Below are 18,634 nucleotides of genomic sequence, written 5' to 3'. Positions count from 1 at the left end.
ATAGAAAGACCCCCGATATCGCCCGGTAGTCTCATGTCAATGAAAAAAATATCACGGACATGATAGAAAGACCCCCTATATGGCCCGGTAGTCTCATGTTAACATGGTTAATGAAAAAAATATCACGGACATGATAGGAAGGCACCTATATCGTCCGATAGTCTCATGTCAATATGTTAGAAAAATATCACGGACATGATAGAAAGGCCCCTATATGGCCCGGTAGTCTCATGTTAACATGGTTAATGAAAAAATATCACGGACATGATAGAAAGGCACCTATATCGTCCGATAGTCTCATGTCAATATGTTAGAAAAATATCACGGACATGATAGAAAGGCCCCTATATGGCCCGGTAGTCTCATGTTAACATGGTTAATGAAAAAAATATCACGGACGTGATAGACAGACCATTATGTCAATGAAAACAATATCACGGACATGATAGAAAGACCACTGCGATCGCCCGGTAGTATCATGTCAATGAAAAATATATCACGGACATGATAGAAAGACCCTCTATATCGCCCGGTAGTCTCATGTCAATGAAAAAATATATCACGGACATGATAGAAAGACCCCCTATATGGCCCGGTAGTCTCATGTTAACATGGTTAATGAAAAAATATCACGGACATGATAGAAAGACCCCCCATATAACCCGGTAGTCTCATGTCAATGAAAAAAATATAACGGACATGATGCAAAGACCCCCTATGTCGCCCAGTAGTCTCATGTTAATGAAAAAAATATTATACGGACATGATATAGAAAGACCCCCTAAAAACCCGGTAGTCTCATGTTAATGACAAAATATCACGGACATGATAGAAAGACCCCTATATGGCCCGGTACCCTCATGTTAAAATGGTTAATGAAAAATATCACGGACGTGATAGAAAGACCCCCTATAATCGCCCGGTAGTCTCATGTCAATGAAAACAATATCACGGACATGATAGAAAGACCCCCGATATCGCCCAGTAGTCTCATGTCAATGAAAAATATATAACGGGCATGATAGAAAGACCCTCTATATCGCCCGGTAGTCTCATGTCAATGAAAAAATATATCACGGACATGATAGAAAGACCCCCTATATGGCCCGGTAGTCTCATGTCAATGAAAACAATATCACGGACATGATAGAAAGACCCCCGATATCGACCGGTAGTCTCATGTCAATGAAAAAATATATCACGGACATGATAGAAAGACCCCCTATATGGCCCGGTTGTCTCATGTTAACATGGTTAATGAAAAAAATATCACGGACATGATAGAAAGGCACCTATATCGTCCGATAGTCTCATGTCAATATGTTAGAAAAATATCACGGACATGATAGAAAGGCCCCTATATGGCCCGGTAGTCTCATGTTAACATGGGTAATGAAAAAAATCACGGACATGATAGAAAGGCCCCTATATCGTCCGGTAGTCTCATGTCAATGAAAAAAATATCACAGACATGAAAGAAACACCCCCGATATTGCCCGGTAGTCTCATGTTAACATGGTTAATGACAAAAATATCACGGACATGATAGAAAGACCCCCTATATGGCCCGGTACCCTCATGTTAAAATGGTTAATGAAAAAACATCACGGACGTGATAGAAAGACCCCCTATAATCGCCCGGTAGTCTCATGTCAATGAAAACAATATCAAGGACATGATAGAAAGACCCCCGATATCGCCCGGTAGGCTCATGTCAATGAAAAAATATATAACGGGCATGATAGAAATCACGGACATGATAGAAAGGCCCCTATATCGTCCGGTAGTCTCATGTCAATGAAAAAAATATCACAGACATGAAAGAAACACCCCCGATATTGCCCGGTAGTCTCATGTTAATGAAAAAATATCACGGACATGATGGAAAGACTACACCCATCGAATGTGTATCATCTGCCTGGTCATCGGCCCTCAGACACACACACACAGGCATAGAGTTCTGCAGCAGCATGTTTTGTTGAAATTTTTTAATGTTTACATCCATTATGACAGTTCTAATACCATCAAATGACAACTCAAATACAAAGGATATCAGTTGACAATTGTAATGTTATGCAATCAAGTTTACAACACTATCTGTCTTACAATGAGCAGAAAGTCAATGAGTCATGCCATTCAAGTACCAATATTGATTACCTCAAGTGGCTTACTGCAGTAATCAGATAACCCTGTGTGATTTCTATGTTATTTTGCAAATTGCAATAACAAAACCATGTTTTCCTTGATTTTGGTATGAAATTGAGCAAATAAATTTCAATGTCATGTCAATTTGGAGTTATTAAGGGCAACTAAAACTGATTTGAGGTAAGTTTTATCTGTTTGGAATCTGTATTGGCTATTCTGATGGAATTACTGCAATGTAAACAAACTAACTCATGGCCCATATGAACATGGTGTTCTGGTTTCCAGTACCCTGTTTTCCATGGGTGACTGTAGGAACCCATGGATTCGATCCATGTATGGAAAGACCACCTATATGGCCCGGTAGTCTCATGTTAACATGGTTAATGAAAAAAATATCACGGACATGATAGAAAGACCCCCCCCCCCCCGGTTGTCTCATGTTAACATGGTTAATGAAAAAAATATCACGGACATGATAGGAAGGCCCTATATCGTCCGGTAGTCTCATGTCAATGAAAAAAATATCACAGACATGAAAGAAAGACCCTCGATATTGCCCGATAGTCTCATGTTAATGAAAAATATCACGGACATGATTGAAAGACCCCCTATATCACCCGGTAGTCTCTTGTTAATGAAAATAAGAGGTCCAAATCTCTCATGTCGTGTGTAAGTGAGTCCATCTATGCACACAAATATATCACGGACATGATAGAAAGACCCTCTACATCGCCCGCACGCCCGGTAGTCTCAAGCCAATGAAAAACAAAAATCACGGACATGATAGAAAGACCCCGATATCGCCCGGTAGTCTCATCTTCTCATGTTAATGAAAAAAATATCACGGACATTATTGAAAGACTTTGAGTTTTGGAGAGTGCGAGTGTAATCACACTCCTCCACACTCCTTAAATGATCATAAGGAGTGCGATTTATCACACTCCTTAATCTCTAAGCTTACATCACATTTCAGCATATAATCACACTCCTCATTGCAAAATAGCACTCCTCATGATTTTATTTATTTATTTATTTATTTATTTATTTATTTATTTATTTATTTATTTATTTATTTATTTATTTATTTATTTACGGCCTATTTATTTTGTTATTTATCTTCTAATTAATTAATTAATTAATTAATTAATTAATTAATTAATTTATTTATTTATTTATTTATTTATTTATTTATTTATTTATTTATTTATTTATTTATTTATTTATTTATTTATTTATTTATTTATTTATTTATTTATTTATTTATTTATTTATTTATTTATTTATTTGTTTGATTTGGGCCTATTTATTTATTTATTTATATATCTTTTTATTTATTTATTTATTTATTTTGGGCTTATTTATTCATTTATATGACCCCACCCCGATCTACGCCTATGATTATTATCAATAACACGAGTGAGACTACCGGGCGATATAGGGGTCTTCTATCATGTCCGTGACATTTTTGTCATTAACTTGAAACTACCGGTCGATATAGGTTTTTTTTCTATCATGTCCGTGTCATTAACATGAAACTACCTGTTGATATAGGGTTTTTTTCTATATATCATGTCCGTGATATTTATTTTCATTGACATGAGACTACCGGGCGATATGGGGGGGGGGGATCTTTCTGTCATGTCCGTGATATATCTGTGTTCATAGAGTGATTTACTTACACATGACATGAGACTACCGGAGTCTGGTCCTCTTATTTTCATTAACATGAGACTACCGGGCGATATAGGTGTCTTTCTGTCATGTCCGTGATATATCTGTGTTCATAGAGTGATTTACTTACATACGACATGAGACTACCGGAGTCTGGTCCTCTTATTTTCATTAACATGAGACTACCGGGCGATATGGGGGGGGTAACCTATCATATCCTTGATTATATTTATTCATGAGACTACCGGGCGATGTACTGGTCTTTCTAGTCTCTTTCTATCATGTCCGTGAGTATTTTTTTTGGGGTCTTTCTAACATGTCCGTTATATATCTTTAAATATAGGGTGGGTGGGAGAGGCTTCATAATGTCTTTTTACCCTGCAAAGATATTGTCTTCTTCTACAAACTACATCAGACTACCGGGGAGATTTGGACCTCTTATTTTCATTACATGAGACTACCGTTCGATATAGGGGTCTTCTATCATGTCCGTGAGTATATTTTTTCATTGACATGAGACTACCGGTCGATATAGGGGGCTCACTATCATGCCCGTGAGTATTTTATTTTAATTAACATGAGACTACCGGGCGATATAGGGGGTCTTCTATCATGTCCGTGAGTACATTTTTTTCATTAACATGAGACTATCGGTCGATATAGGGGGTCTTCCAGCTCTTCCTATCATGTCCGTGATATTTATTTCATTGACATGAGACTACCGGACAATATAGGGGGTCTTCCTATCATATCCGTGATATTTTTTTTCAATAACATGAAACTACCGGTCGATATAGGGGGGCTTTCTATCATGTTCGTGATGTAGTTTTCATTAACATGAGACTACCGGGCGATATAGGGGGTCTTTCGAGTATTTTTTTTATTAACATGAGACTACCGGGTGATATAGGGGGTCCTCCTACCTTATCAGTGATATTTTTTTCATTAACATGAGACTACCGGTCGAAGGGGCTCTCTATCATGTCCGTGAGTTTTTTTTAAAATTAACATGAGACTCCGATATAGGGGCTTTCTATCATGTCAATGACATTGTTGTCATTAACATGAGACTACCGGTCGACATAGGGGGTCTTCCTATCATGTCCGTGATATTTATTTCATTGACATGAGACTATCGGGCAATATAGGGGGTCTTCCTATCATATCCGTGATATTTTTTTCATTAACATGAGACTACCGGGCGATATAAGGGGTCTTTCTATCACGTCCGTGAGTACTTTTTTTTTTATTAACATGAGACTACCGGGTGATATAGGGGGTCTTCTATGTCCGTGATATTTATTTCATTGACATGAGTCTACCGGGCGATATAGGGGGTCTTTCTATCATGTCCGTGATATCTGATATTGTTTTCATTAACATGAGACTACCGGTCGATATAGGGGGTCCGCCTATCATGTCCGTGATATTTATTTCATTCACGTGAGACTACCGGGTGATATTAGGGGTCTTTCTATTTATTCATTGATATGAGACTATAGGCCTACTGGGCGATGTTCTGGTTATCCGTGAGTATATTTTTCATTAACATGAGACTACCGGGATGGGGGTCTTTTTAACATGTCCGTGATATTATCTTTAAATATAGGTGGGGGGGGGCTTCTTTACAAACAATATGAAATTTTATCATGAGACATCTGGGTCTTTTTACCCTGCCTATAGCATAGATGCTGTCTTCTTCTACAAACGACATCAGACTACCAGAGCAATTTGGACCTCTTCTTTTCATTAACATGAGGACCGGGTGATATAGGGGGTCTTCTCTCATGTCCGTTTTATATTTTTGTCATAAACATGAGACTACCGGTACCGGCACCGGGCGATAGGGGGTCTTTTATGTCCGTGATATATCTGTGTGCTTAGAGGGATTCATTTAGACATGAGACTACCGGAGAGTTTAACATTTTATTATCAATTTAATTAAGGGTTTTTTCTTTATCTTTAAATATAGTGAGGGGGGCTTCTTTATAAACAATAATTATGAAATATTATCATGAGACAGTCGACACTATGGGGTCTTCACTGCCAAGCAATGTCTTCTTCACAAACAACCCGAGACTACCAGTGAGTCTGTGAGCTCTTATTTAGGTCTATTATATAAAATATCTGTTTGTTTAATCTTGTATATGCCGGTGGTATAGGCAGTTTTATAGAATAATGAGTGATTATGAAATAACATTCGTAGAAAAATGACCGGGTATTGAAAATGAAAATAGCAACTCGATTTCAAAGAGGAAAACTAGTTTCATTTTATTTTAACTAATGTGGCAACACCCACATACTGACACGGCCTTGAACGTCTACGCGAAATACAAGTTACACGACAGAGCCTGTTACACGACAGTTAGGGACGCACCAATAGATATCAATGGGGGACTGTCGACTGGGTAGGGTAGTTGGGTCCATTTGTTTAGCACCTCGGTGAAGCATTATTTTAACATCTCGGTGAAGCAATTTTGGGTGTTTTTTTAACACCATGAAGCAAGTTTTTTTTCATTGAACATGAGACTCAATTTTTGTTTCCATCGTTAAGGGGTAGTGCAATAATTATGTGTACCCCGGGGGGTGAATTCTCAAAATGGTCTGCCAAAAATCGCTTGCCCCCCCCCCCTTTGGCCGTGCCAAAAACCTTTGCCCCCCCCCTTTCGACGTGCCAAAAAACCTTTGCCCCCCCCTTTTGACGTGCCAAAAATCTTTGCCCCCCCTTACACATGCAAGATTTTGGGAACCCGTATTTAAAACCTTAAATTGTCTTAACATATAATGCGAGCGTAGCGAGCAGGAAATTTTGCATATTTGAACGTGTTCGTAACGTTTTCCTACGCCTTTTTAGGGCGTAATATAGAAACGGTGCCCAAAATATCTGTGCCAAAAATTGCTTGCCCCCCCTTTCGACCTGCCAAAATCGCTTGACCCCCCCCCTTTCGACCTGCCAAAAATGCTTGCCCCCCCTTTGGCCTGCCAAAAATCTTTGCCCCCCCTATAATTCACCCCCGGGGTACACATAATTATTGCACCACCCCTAAGTTCTCTATTTTGTTTGGATTGGTTAAACAACTTTATAATGTTGTTTAATATAGGCCGCCTAAGTCTATATTTTTACCATTTTAACGTTTTATATAGCACCTAAATTCTCATGTGCCGTAAAAAGCATTATATTTAGGTTTAAAAAAATAGGCCTAGTGATTTTTTTGCGCCGAAATATTTTCAAAGGAGATCCATGATATTTTCTTACTAATTTTCTCACGAAATATCTAATTCTGTGGTAAACATCTATAGGCCTATCTACTACTTCCATGGTTACTCACATGACAGTGATGACACATATAAAACACATCATCATTCATGCTCACATCCTCACATCGAAACCCAGTAGGCCTACAGTAGGCCCGCACCAGTGCAGTGTCCGCATCAAGATTGACTCCCGTGCCGGATTAGGCCTAAAACTGTAGGCCTACATGCTGGAACAAGTTCAAATGCAATTTTAAGCCAAACTAATAAAATAGGACGTCAATTTTCGTTAATTAAACTGTGATTTTTTTCTACCCTTGACATTATATCTTTTCTTTGCTCAGATGGCGAGACATATTTTTCCCATAAAACTATTGTAGGAATTCGTAGTTGTCCACTTATCCTGTAGGAAATGGAAGTACGTTCATTATTTTAAGAGATACGCGAATGGGCCTACAATCCATCTGGGTTCGGTTATCTTGATTCTGAAGAGACAAACGTGACTTGATCGAAAGACGTTAAGACATTCTTTTTGTTACTACTGTCGAGATACCTCTCTTTTATTAACGATGGGCATTCAGGATCGATGTGCAAATCATCCTGGCCCGAGCCTTAATGTTTAATAAGACGAGTTCTCAGTGTACTTCTCCTGCCTAAAGAATCATGCCATATTGAAACCTGCTAACTTCTACATAGTTAACTATCAGCTTTAATTACCAATTCACTTCACAGTGATGGTCTTAGCTCCTTCTCTGTTGAATAGCTACACACAACTCCCACTCTACTGTCTACTTTTAGAATGGCATATTCTCCAAAGGAGAGGGCAGTAGCACTGAAAACACGTGGACTTATCTAAGAGTATTAAAATGTCGACACATCATTTTCTTCCGAATCTGAACTATGTACGACCTATCTTATCCAGGTACTTCTTATATGAAGGATTATTACACTATCAAGCCCCCCCCCCCTTTATATCTTATGGTGCGTCCCTTATTGGTCTTCTCTAGTTGCAGTGATAGAAAACATTTTGACTCTTTTTGAGCCACATTCAGTTGCAATTTCATTGTCCCCCCCAAATTTTACTACAGTCCTATTATCACCAAACATGTCAGTTGACCTAAATTAGTAAGATAAATGTCAAGAACATTTCTGGGCCCTTCCCGATCACATTTACTGGGTTTTGGTTTTACCAGGGTTTTACGTATAGCATACTGTAGGCCTATACCACGCCGTACGTGTGATGCCTGATACCATAGCATGGGCACTTGCCAACTGCTCACTGTGCGACCCGGGCTGTGCGAGCGAGCAGCGATGGAGAAAAATATCGTGTCAACTCTTTTATTTGTCTCTACCAATTACCTTGTAATAATATGAACTATTGTTTTTATTTCTAACCAAGATACCCAGCCAGAAAAACCCACACCCGTGCACCCCAGCCATTGCGCGCCATACTGTACTGCCCGGTGGTTTAATATGCCACTGGCTGTCCCGAAAGTGGCCCTGATATTACTTATTAATATTCATATTAACATAATGACGTACAGCATGAGACTACCGGTATATAGCAGTGTCGGATTGGAATTAGTCTAGGCCTCTCTCCGGGGCCTCTCTACTATAATGGCCTACGGGCTGTGTGTAATATTCATTCAGAAATTTTGCTATTTGGACTGAGCAGTGAGCTGAAATGGTTTAGATTTTACAGGTTTTAGTCGAGAAAAACTCTTTCGAACAGGTCAAGATGAAATTGGTATGTTTAAAACGCTAATATGTATTGACAGTGTTGAAAAATTAGGTACGAATCTCCCACTTAGGCTGTAAACTCGGAGCAAATCACGGGCAAAACAAACGTCATTCAAGTTGCATCAAAATTCGTCACCCTTGCATATATTGCACGGGTACATGTGTATAAAAACTTTCCGAAACAGGTTTACAAATTAAATCTCACATTAATTAATTTACTGTAATGTGCATCCAGAGTGAACGGCTGTCTACCACAGCGTCGCTATAATTCACAGCTGTAGGCCTACTGTCTATGTATCTGTTTGTCGGTTATCACTCATAAATTGTTCAAAATGTGACATGTGCACGAAATACAGCCCCCGAAATGGCCTACTTTTAGCGGACCTCATCTCAGCTCTGACACCTCTGAAACAAATAGTGATAGTTAAAAAATGCTAATCATTTGTAATCTTGTAAAAGACATGAAAAATCACGGGGGATTCCCTTTGAGTCGCAGTTCTTTCACACGGCTGTTAATGGGGGAGATTGGTTCTGTTTATCTCTCATTGAAAACACTGTCACATGACCGTGTGACGATGTCTGTCCCATTCTGACCGGTCATTGGAACTAAATAAATTGACAAAGTCTAAATATAGCAATGTGAGCAAAATTGGTATAAGCATATATTTACCTTTTATATTTCTTTATTTTAATATATATGCAAACATGAAACAAGCATATTGTGAAAGTATCAAAGGGGTTTCTTATGAAATGGCACTTTACTAGTCAATAGCATTAAGTATTTCTTCAAACCGAGGCACTGAAATCATGCTTTTAGAAAACATTTGCCAAAAATCATCCATAATGGCCAAAGTGGCACAAAATCAAAAGTCCAGGTGAACTTTTTTCCACAACAATATACACTACACATAAGAAAAATACTAATGTACTACAAGGGATTTTCAACATAGGAATCCAAACAATCAAGTACCAACATGCACAGCTTTGTCCTGATATCACTTCTGGGGTTTTAACAAAATGTTTAACCTCTATTGTGATTGGCAGCAGCATAAGGTATCTCTTTGATAGTTGATAATGCCCAGCCATTCAGCAAGTGGCTAATAACAGACCTTGATAGGCTTGAATGAATACGGTACTGTCATGTGCTACAAAACCATTACACTCCAGGGCCTGGTCACTCCATATAATGCTACAGGGAGCACAGTACTTTAATGCACTTATCAAGTCTTTCCCCTGCCCTGGGGGACCCGGGACTAGCGGGGACTTAGCCGGGGGAGTACATTTTGCCAGCGTGACATCCCCGGCACTGACCCCGTTAAAGTCCCGGCCCACGGGCATAAATTTTCTGTACATCCCCGCTATGACTCGGCCCCGCTAGCCGGGCTACAGTGTGACAATCCCGGCACAATCCCCGACCCCATGGGCCGGGACTTGCGTTAAAACAATGTACAATCCCGGCTATGCCCCGGCCCTTCTTGCAGAGTTTAATATACCTGTGTCGATTATTGAATGAGCGACATTATAGGCCTAATAAAAAAAAGATCGATTGGATTATTTGGATAGCACTGATCGTACACAACACGGCCGATTTAATAGTGCATGCCGATAATTTAAAAGACATCAACATGTTTAAGCCTTAACTTACATGCAGACGCAAGGATTTAAACAAAATAAATTGTTTTAAAAAAAGTAGGCTTTCATTTATAGATGCACGAAATTGGTTTTTAAAATTTTCTTATAACAAGTAATTACCCCACTCCTCAGTTTGCTTTGTAGCGCCACAATCGTGAAAATAGTGCATTACAGAAGAGTATGCATGTCAAAATCGGCAGTTCTTGGTATACGGTACCGGTACTGATGTTTTTTAATGGTGTGACTTCTTCGTGAAAGTCCTCGCTATGTCCCGGCAGTGCGGGGGAAAAAATTGTACACCCTGGCAAAAGCCCCGCTAACATGAATGATTGGCCCGGCATAGCGGGGACGATCTACTGTACATCCCCGGCCAAGTCCCGGCTAACTTCCCGGCCTGCGGGGCATTGATTTTGTGTACATCCTCGGCTACGTCCCGGCATGTTCCCCGCTATGTCCCGGGTCCCCCAGGGCCGGGGAAAGACTTGATAAGTGCATAACAATGGAGTGAAAGACTCATTATTGATTAGGCGCGTATTTTAAAAGTACAGCTCCTGTGCGTGTATAGCAGCAAGTCAGTGCAGATGGTATAAATATAAGAAAATGTTTAGGGTTGAGATCAGGTGAATAATACAACAAATGAGCATGAAACTTCACATTTATGTTCAGAAAGGTGTCTATTTAACATGATTCGAAAGGTGAAGCTGGTGATTTAATTTTTAACTCGAGATCTACTTGTCCGTTTTTTTTTTTTTTTTTTTACAGAGGGTATGATAGAGGTAATAACAACAACTCTGCCAAATTACAGCTCAGTAGGTCAAGGTGTTCACCTGATCTTTTTCATCTGAATATTTTGTGCCATTCTGAGCAGTGCTGCACTGGGCCACTGGCAATTAAGCGCACTGTGGCGATGGACCAATTTTGACTCACACTTACAGAAAAACCAAATAAGTTATGATGCTGTAATTTGCAGGATAGTTACAAAACATAATTGGCATTAACATCTCCAATTTTTACAGAAAAAATATGAAAAATAAAAGAATGAGCTCAATTTAGAAATGTCTGTGCAAGCAGTGCACAGTTGAGCTCCCTGCATGTCTATGGGAGTGTTCTAATCAAGTTGATGGTTCATTGGCCATCCCTACTATAAGTATCTGTAAATAATCATTCTTTGATAATTAAGCAATTTCTAGTTCATTTTTCATTGCTTGGATTTTTAATTTTTTAAATCAATAATCAATATGAGCTAAAATGACTGGGGAAGCTCATTTTATATAAAAAACATCCATGCATAGATGTTCAGGGCACTTTTATACTATTGCCATGAAATCAGGGGTCGATTTAGAAAATAAAATTTACAATGCACAACTCTGATTTTTTCCTCAAAATGGGCTGAATAACACAAAATTTTGCATGCACAGGCAAAATTCTACATGCACAGAGCCAAAGTTACATGCATTTGTGCATGTAAAACCCCCCTAAATCGAACCCTGCATGAAATTTGGTCAAAAAAATTTGGTCAAAAAATTATGTGCTATAAATTGTATTATACATGTATACTACTTGGGTTACATCATGGTACAATAGAGACAATGTGGATATTATTATTTTTGTCTGATAATTTACAATGATTACAATAAAGTTTTATTTCTGTTTCAGATGTTTTGATGATCTGCTGTCTATAAAGATGAGTTTACCAATCATCAGTTGGATAAATGCAGCTTGAAACCAGTACAAAGGAATTATCTTTACTTGAGGACATATTGGTGGATTTGAGGTACACATTGTAGTCTTGAATTGACATCTTCCATTGGTCATCAAGCGCTATTTTGAGCATGTATTGACACTGCTCAAGAACAATGGAAGTGAGACCGTTTGGGGCGTTTTGTTGTAAATTTTGTACAATCAACTTTCATTCTCTGAACAGATTGAAAACCCACATTGGAAGACATATGATGAAATATGTACGTGTTTATAGAAACAAAAAATATGTGGATTGTCAGAGAAATATGGCGGAAGATGGTGTTCTTCGAGGGCATTCGAAAACCCAGAAGATGGCTTTGTATCAATGTAAAAACTGTTTGCAAAGTTTTGAAAATAGTAGGGACCTTGCAAGTCACATCAAATCATGCAAAACAAACCATGTATATCGGTGTACTTTTTGTTTCAAATATGTTGATGACAGCAGTGCTCTAATAGAACATCTACATAAAATGCATCAATGTAGTAATATTGCTATAGGTAATGTGGTAGGCACCACCAATAAGATGCTTTGTAAGTGCGAGTCATGTCAAAAAAGATTCGTAACTTTTAATTCAAACAGACACATTCGAGATAACAGTAAAGATAAACCCTATCAGTGCAAGACTTGCCCAGAATCGTTTACACAAAACTGTGGTCTCAAAACTCACATCACTAGAATTCACGGTGGCAAAAAAATCCATCAGTGTGAGTTTTGTCATAAATGCTTTGCATGGAAAAGTGCTCTTAATATACACATCAGAACTCACACCAAAGAGAAACCCTATCAGTGTGAGTATTGTCAGAAATGTTATACGCAATCTAGTAGTCTTAAAGAACACATCAGAACTCACACCAAAGAGAAACCCTATCAGTGTGAGTATTGTCAGAAATGCTTTGCACACTCTAGTAATCTTAAAGGTCACATCAGAACTCACACCAAAGAGAAACCCTATCAGTGTGAGTATTGTCAGAAATGTTTTACACAATCTAGTAGTCTTAAAAAGCACGTCAGAACTCACACCAAAGAGAAACCCTATCAGTGTGAGTATTGTCAGAAATGCTTCTCAGATATTAGTTTTCTTACAATACACACCAGAACTCACACCAAAGAGAAAACCTATCAGTGTGAGTATTGTGGCAGATGTTTTGGATGGAAAAATAATCTCAAAGAACATATCAGAACTCACACTAAAGAGAAACCCTATCAGTGTGAGTATTGTCAGAAATGCTTTGCACAATCTAGTCACCTTAAGTGTCATATCAGAACTCACACTATAAATGAGAAACCTTATCAGTGTGTATATTGTCAGAAATGCTTTCCACGCTCTCAAAGCTTGAAATTTCACATCAGAACTCATACTAAAGAAAAACCATATCAGTGTGATTATTGCCAGAAATGCTTTACACACCCTCATAGCGTGAAACGTCACATCAGAACTCATACGAAAGAGAAACCATATCAGTGCAAGTGTTGTCAGAAATGTTTTGTATATAGCGACCAGCTCAACAAACATACCAGGACTTGCACTAAAAACTCTAAACTCTCTAGTAGTCTTGAAGATCACATCAGAACTCATGTTCAAGAAAACCCATAGCAGTGTGAGTATTGTCAGATTGTAAGAAATATTTTGCATAGTTACCTTAGGGGCTGTGCAATAATTATGTGTACCCACGGGGGGGTGAATTCTCAAAATGGTCTGCCAAAAATCGCTTGCCCCCTCCCTTTTGATGTGCCAAAAACCTTTGCTGTCCCCCCCCCGTTACACATGCAAGATTTTGGGGAACCCGAATTTAAAACCTTAAATTGTGTTATCGTATAGTGCGAGCGCATCAAGCAGGAAAATTTGCATATTTGAATGTGATGTTTTCCTACACATTTTTATGGTGTAATATAGAAACAGTGCCCAAAATATCTGTGCCAAAAATTGCTTGCGCCACCTTTCCAACTGCCAAAAATCGATTGACCCCCTCCTTTCGACCTGCCAAAAAATGCTTGCCCCCTATAATTCACCACCTCGGGGTACACATAATTATTGCAGCACCCCTAAAAAAGCGGGGACGGCCTATCTGCTGTGTAATAGCAGGACATCAGTTAATGACTGAGATAATAAATGTAAGGATCATAGCGGATACATGCCTGAGAAAATGTATAATACATAAAGAAATGGGAGCTCAGAAGAGAAAAAAATCGGAACCGTTCGGATTCAAAGCATGCACTCACGATTACATGTCGTTGAGTTCACCACCACACTCCACAACAGCTCATGGTTGATCTGCCGGCAAATTAAATAAGTAATGATTTAAAACAAAATTAATGGTTAAAAAAAAATTCAGGCCCCCCCCCATTTTTACATCAGGCTCCCTTATTACAAGTGTTTGTGAACGGTCCCTAAGAGGCTGGTCGAGTGCAGATCTGTCGGAACACACTTTTCGATACGGAATAAATGCTAACCTCATTGTGACATCATCCAACAGTGGCGTACCGTGGCCGCTCCTACACCGGGAAAAAAAGGATTTTAGGCACTAGCGCCCTAAAAGCAACACATTTTGATGTATAGTACCCTTTCTTTTCAAATTTTTTGATACGGGGGGCTGGCGCCCTGAACCCGCATGTCCAAGCAGCAAAGTTCATTTCCCATTGAAAAAGCATTATCCAACAGATCTACAGTCGAGCATTCTTCTGAAGCCATATTGTATAACATTTACTGAGGACGACGGCGACGGTTCGCTATCTCTAAAGACCGCTATATCTAAGGTTCGCTATCCCTAAGGTTTTTAATAAGGTTCAGTATTTCTAAGGTTCGATATCACTCATTTTAAATAAGGTTCGCTATCACTAATTTAAAATAAGGTCCGCTATCTCTAATTTTAACAATCCCGGTATCCCTAAGGTTCGCTATCTCTAAGTTTAAATAATGTCCGCTATCTCTAAGGTTCGCTATCTCTAAGGTTAGCTATCTCTAAGGTTCGCTATCACTAATTTCAAATAAGGTTCGCTATCTCTAATTTTAAATAAGGTTCGCTATCTCTAATTTTAAATAAGGTTCGCTATCTCTAATTTTAAATAAAGTTCGCTATCTCTAATTTAAATAAGGTTCGCTATCTCTAATTTAAATAAGGTTCGCTATAGCTGTCCTTATTTAAAATTGGAGATAGCGGGCCTTATTTGAAATTAGAGATAGCGGACCTTATATAAAATTAGAGATAGTGGACCTTATTTAAGATTAGTGATAACGAACCTTAGGTATAGAGAACCTTAATCAAATTTAGTGATAGCGAACCTCATTAATATAAAACAATCCATGCATACATGTAGATGTTCAGAGTACTTTTATACTATAGAGCACATCAGACATATCGAATTGCATTCTGAATACGAAGAATGTCATTCTGATATCAAATAATTTTGATTTTTTGAAATTCGCAATTTAATACACATTTTATGGCAAATCATTAAAAATTGATATTTTAAATATTCAACAGTACTTGAAGTAAACTTAATAAATCTGATGATTTATACTTAAAGTGTATGTAGGTGGGATGAAAAGCCGACGATCAATTGAAAATTTTGACCTTTCAGTATTGAAGATATGGATTTTTTTTCCCAAAACACCAAAAAAATTAGGTCTTTTTTGGAAAAAATCCATATCTTCAATATGAAAGGTCAAAATTTTCAATTGACCGTCGGCTTTTTCCTCCCTGCTACATACACTTTAAGAATATGTCATTAGATTTATATAATTTACTTCGAGGACTGTTATATATCAAAAATTTGAAAAATATCAAATTTTTATAATTTGTCATAAAATTTGTATTATATTGTGATTTTCAAAAATGAAAATTATTTGATATCAGAAAGACATGCTTCGTATTCAGAATGCAATTCGATATGTCTGAGGTGCTCTCATGTCCCACAAAAAATACTGTCGAAACGCAATAAACGCTCATTTTAGATCCCTTAATAAATTACAATGATTGCAATAAAGTTTTATTTCTGTTTCAGATATTTTGATCTGCTGTCTCAAGACCAATTTACCAAGCACCAGTTGGATAAATGCAGCTAGGAACCAGTGCCAAGGAATTATCTTTACTTGAGGACATACATTGCGGTAACTAATGTACTTCATGGTGGATTTGAGGTATACACTGTAGTCTTGAAGTGACATCTTTCAATGGTCATCAAGCCTATTTTGTGCATGTATTGAGTGCTCAAGAACAATGGAAGAGAGACCGTTTGGGGCGTTTTGTTGTAAAACAATGGAAGAGAGACCGTTTGGGGCGTTTTGTTGTAAATTTTGTACAATCAACTTTCATTCTCTGAACAGATTGAAAATCCACGTTGGAAGACATATGATGAAATATGTACGTGTTTATCGAAACAAAAATTATGTGGATTGTCAGAGAAATATGGCGGAAGATGGTGTTCTTCGAGGGCATTCGAAAACCCAGAAGAATTCGTATCAATGTAAAAACTGTTTGCAAAGTTTTGAAAATAGTAGGGACCTTGTAAGTCACGTCAAATCATGCACAACAAACCATTATGTATATCGGTGTACTTTTTGTTTCAAATATGTTGATGACAGTAGTGCTCTTATAGAACATCTGCATAAAATGCATCAATGTAGTAATATTGCTATAGGTAATAAGGTAGGCACCACCAATAACATGCTTTGTAAATGTGAGTCATGTCAAAAAAGATTTTCAACTTCTTTTGATTTAAACAGGCACATTCAATATAACAGTAAAGATAAACCCTATCAGTGCAAGACTTGCCCAGAATCGATTGCACAAGACTGTGGTCTCAAAATTCACATCACTAGAATTCATGGTGACAAAAAAATCTATGAGTGTCAGTTTTGTCATAAATGCTTTGCAAGCAAAGGTAGTCTTAAATACCATGTCAATATTCACACTAAAGAGAAACTCTATGAGTGTGAGTATTGTCAGAAATGCTTTACTCAATCTTGCAATCTTAAAATTCACATCAGAACTCACACCAACGAGAAACTCTATCAATGTAAGTATTGTCAGAAATGCTTTGCACAATCTGGTGGTCTTAAAAATCACGTCAGAACTCACACCAAAGAGAAACCTTATCAGTGTGAATATTGTCAGAAATGCTTTGCACAATCTGGTAGTCTAAAAAATCACGTCAGAACTCACACCAAAGAGAAACCTTATCAGTGTGAATATTGTCAGAAATGCTTTGCACAATCTATTAGTCTTAAAAATCACATCAGAACTCACACCAAAGAGAAACCCTATCAGTGTGAGTATTGTCCAAAATCCTTTGCAAAATCTAGTAGTCTTAAAGATCATATCAGAACTCACAGCAAAGAGAAACCTTATCAGTGTGAATATTGTCACAAATCCTTTACAAAATCTAGTAATCTTAAACATCACATCAGAGCTCACACCAAAGAGAAACCCTACCAGTGTGAGTATTGTCAGAAATGCTTTACACACTCGAATAGTCTAAAATATCACATCAGAACTCACACCAAAGAGAAACTCTACATGTATCAGTGTAAGTATTGTCAAAAATGCTTTGCACAATCTGGTGGTCTTAAAAATCACGTCAGAACTCACACCAAAGAGAAACCTTATCAGTGTGAATATTGTCAGAAATGCTTTGCACAATCTGGTGGTCTTAAAAATCACGTCAGAACTCACACCAAAGAGAAACCTTATCAGTGTGAATATTGTCAGAAATGCTTTGCACAATCTGGTGGTCTTAAATATCACGTCAGAACTCACACCAAAGAGAAACCCTACCAGTGTATTGTCAGAAATGCTTTACACACTCTAATAGGCCAGAGGAGGCTTAAAGGCATTCCTACAATGCACTATGATTGCGAAATTTGACCAATATCACCTAATTTTAGAGGCAAAGTCCCCATTGCCACACACAAAATGGTCATTTTAAAATTGCAGCCAACGAGCTAATAGTTGAGACTTATGACTGATATTTGATTTTCTTACAGGAAACATTCATATTGTCCCACTGCATTAATTTTATTCCTTAGTCTCGATGTTTTCAATGTTAAATAATAGGATGAAAACATCAGATATTTGCACACAATCCCAATGCAAAGTATGGTCAACTTGCCACATGTGTACAAAAACCAGACATACCAAGGTCAGAAACCCCATTGGGTCATGGGAATGTCTTTAAACATCCTCTGCTAATAGGCTAAAATATATCAGAACTCGCACCAAATTAGAAACCTTATCGGTGTGAGTATTGTCAGAAATGCTTTACACACCCTCATAGCTTGAAACGTCACATCAGAACTCATACAAACGGGAAACCATATCAGTGCGAGTATTGTCAGAAATGCTTTTCAGATATTAGTTTTCTTAAAATACACACCAGAACTCACACCGAAGAGAAAACCCATCAGTGTGAGTATTGTGGAAGATGTTTTAGATGGAAAAAATAATCTCAAAGAAC

General features: G+C 38.0%; 1 protein-coding gene across 2 annotated transcripts in view; it reads left to right on the top strand.

The window, feature by feature from the left end:
• Positions 1-18,388, top strand: part of LOC140163165 (uncharacterized) — a 49,391-nt gene extending 31,003 nt beyond the window's left edge. The window contains exons 1-2 of one of the 2 annotated variants that reach the window (XM_072186551.1): positions 8,736-8,815; positions 16,184-18,388. In XM_072186551.1, the coding sequence (XP_072042652.1) occupies positions 16,399-18,045 (1,647 nt within the window). In that variant the 5' untranslated portion in view covers positions 8,736-8,815; positions 16,184-16,398 and the 3' untranslated portion in view covers positions 18,046-18,388. Of the gene's footprint in view, positions 1-8,735; positions 8,816-16,183 lie in introns of those variants that run through there. The other variant, XM_072186552.1, reaches the window with a different exon arrangement.
• Positions 18,389-18,634: the final 246 nt, after the last annotated feature.

This window comes from Amphiura filiformis, chromosome 10, assembly GCF_039555335.1.
Source record: "Amphiura filiformis chromosome 10, Afil_fr2py, whole genome shotgun sequence".
In the NCBI taxonomy this organism is placed as follows: Eukaryota; Metazoa; Echinodermata; class Ophiuroidea; order Amphilepidida; family Amphiuridae; genus Amphiura; species Amphiura filiformis.
This window is presented reverse-complemented; position numbering and strand designations above follow the sequence as displayed.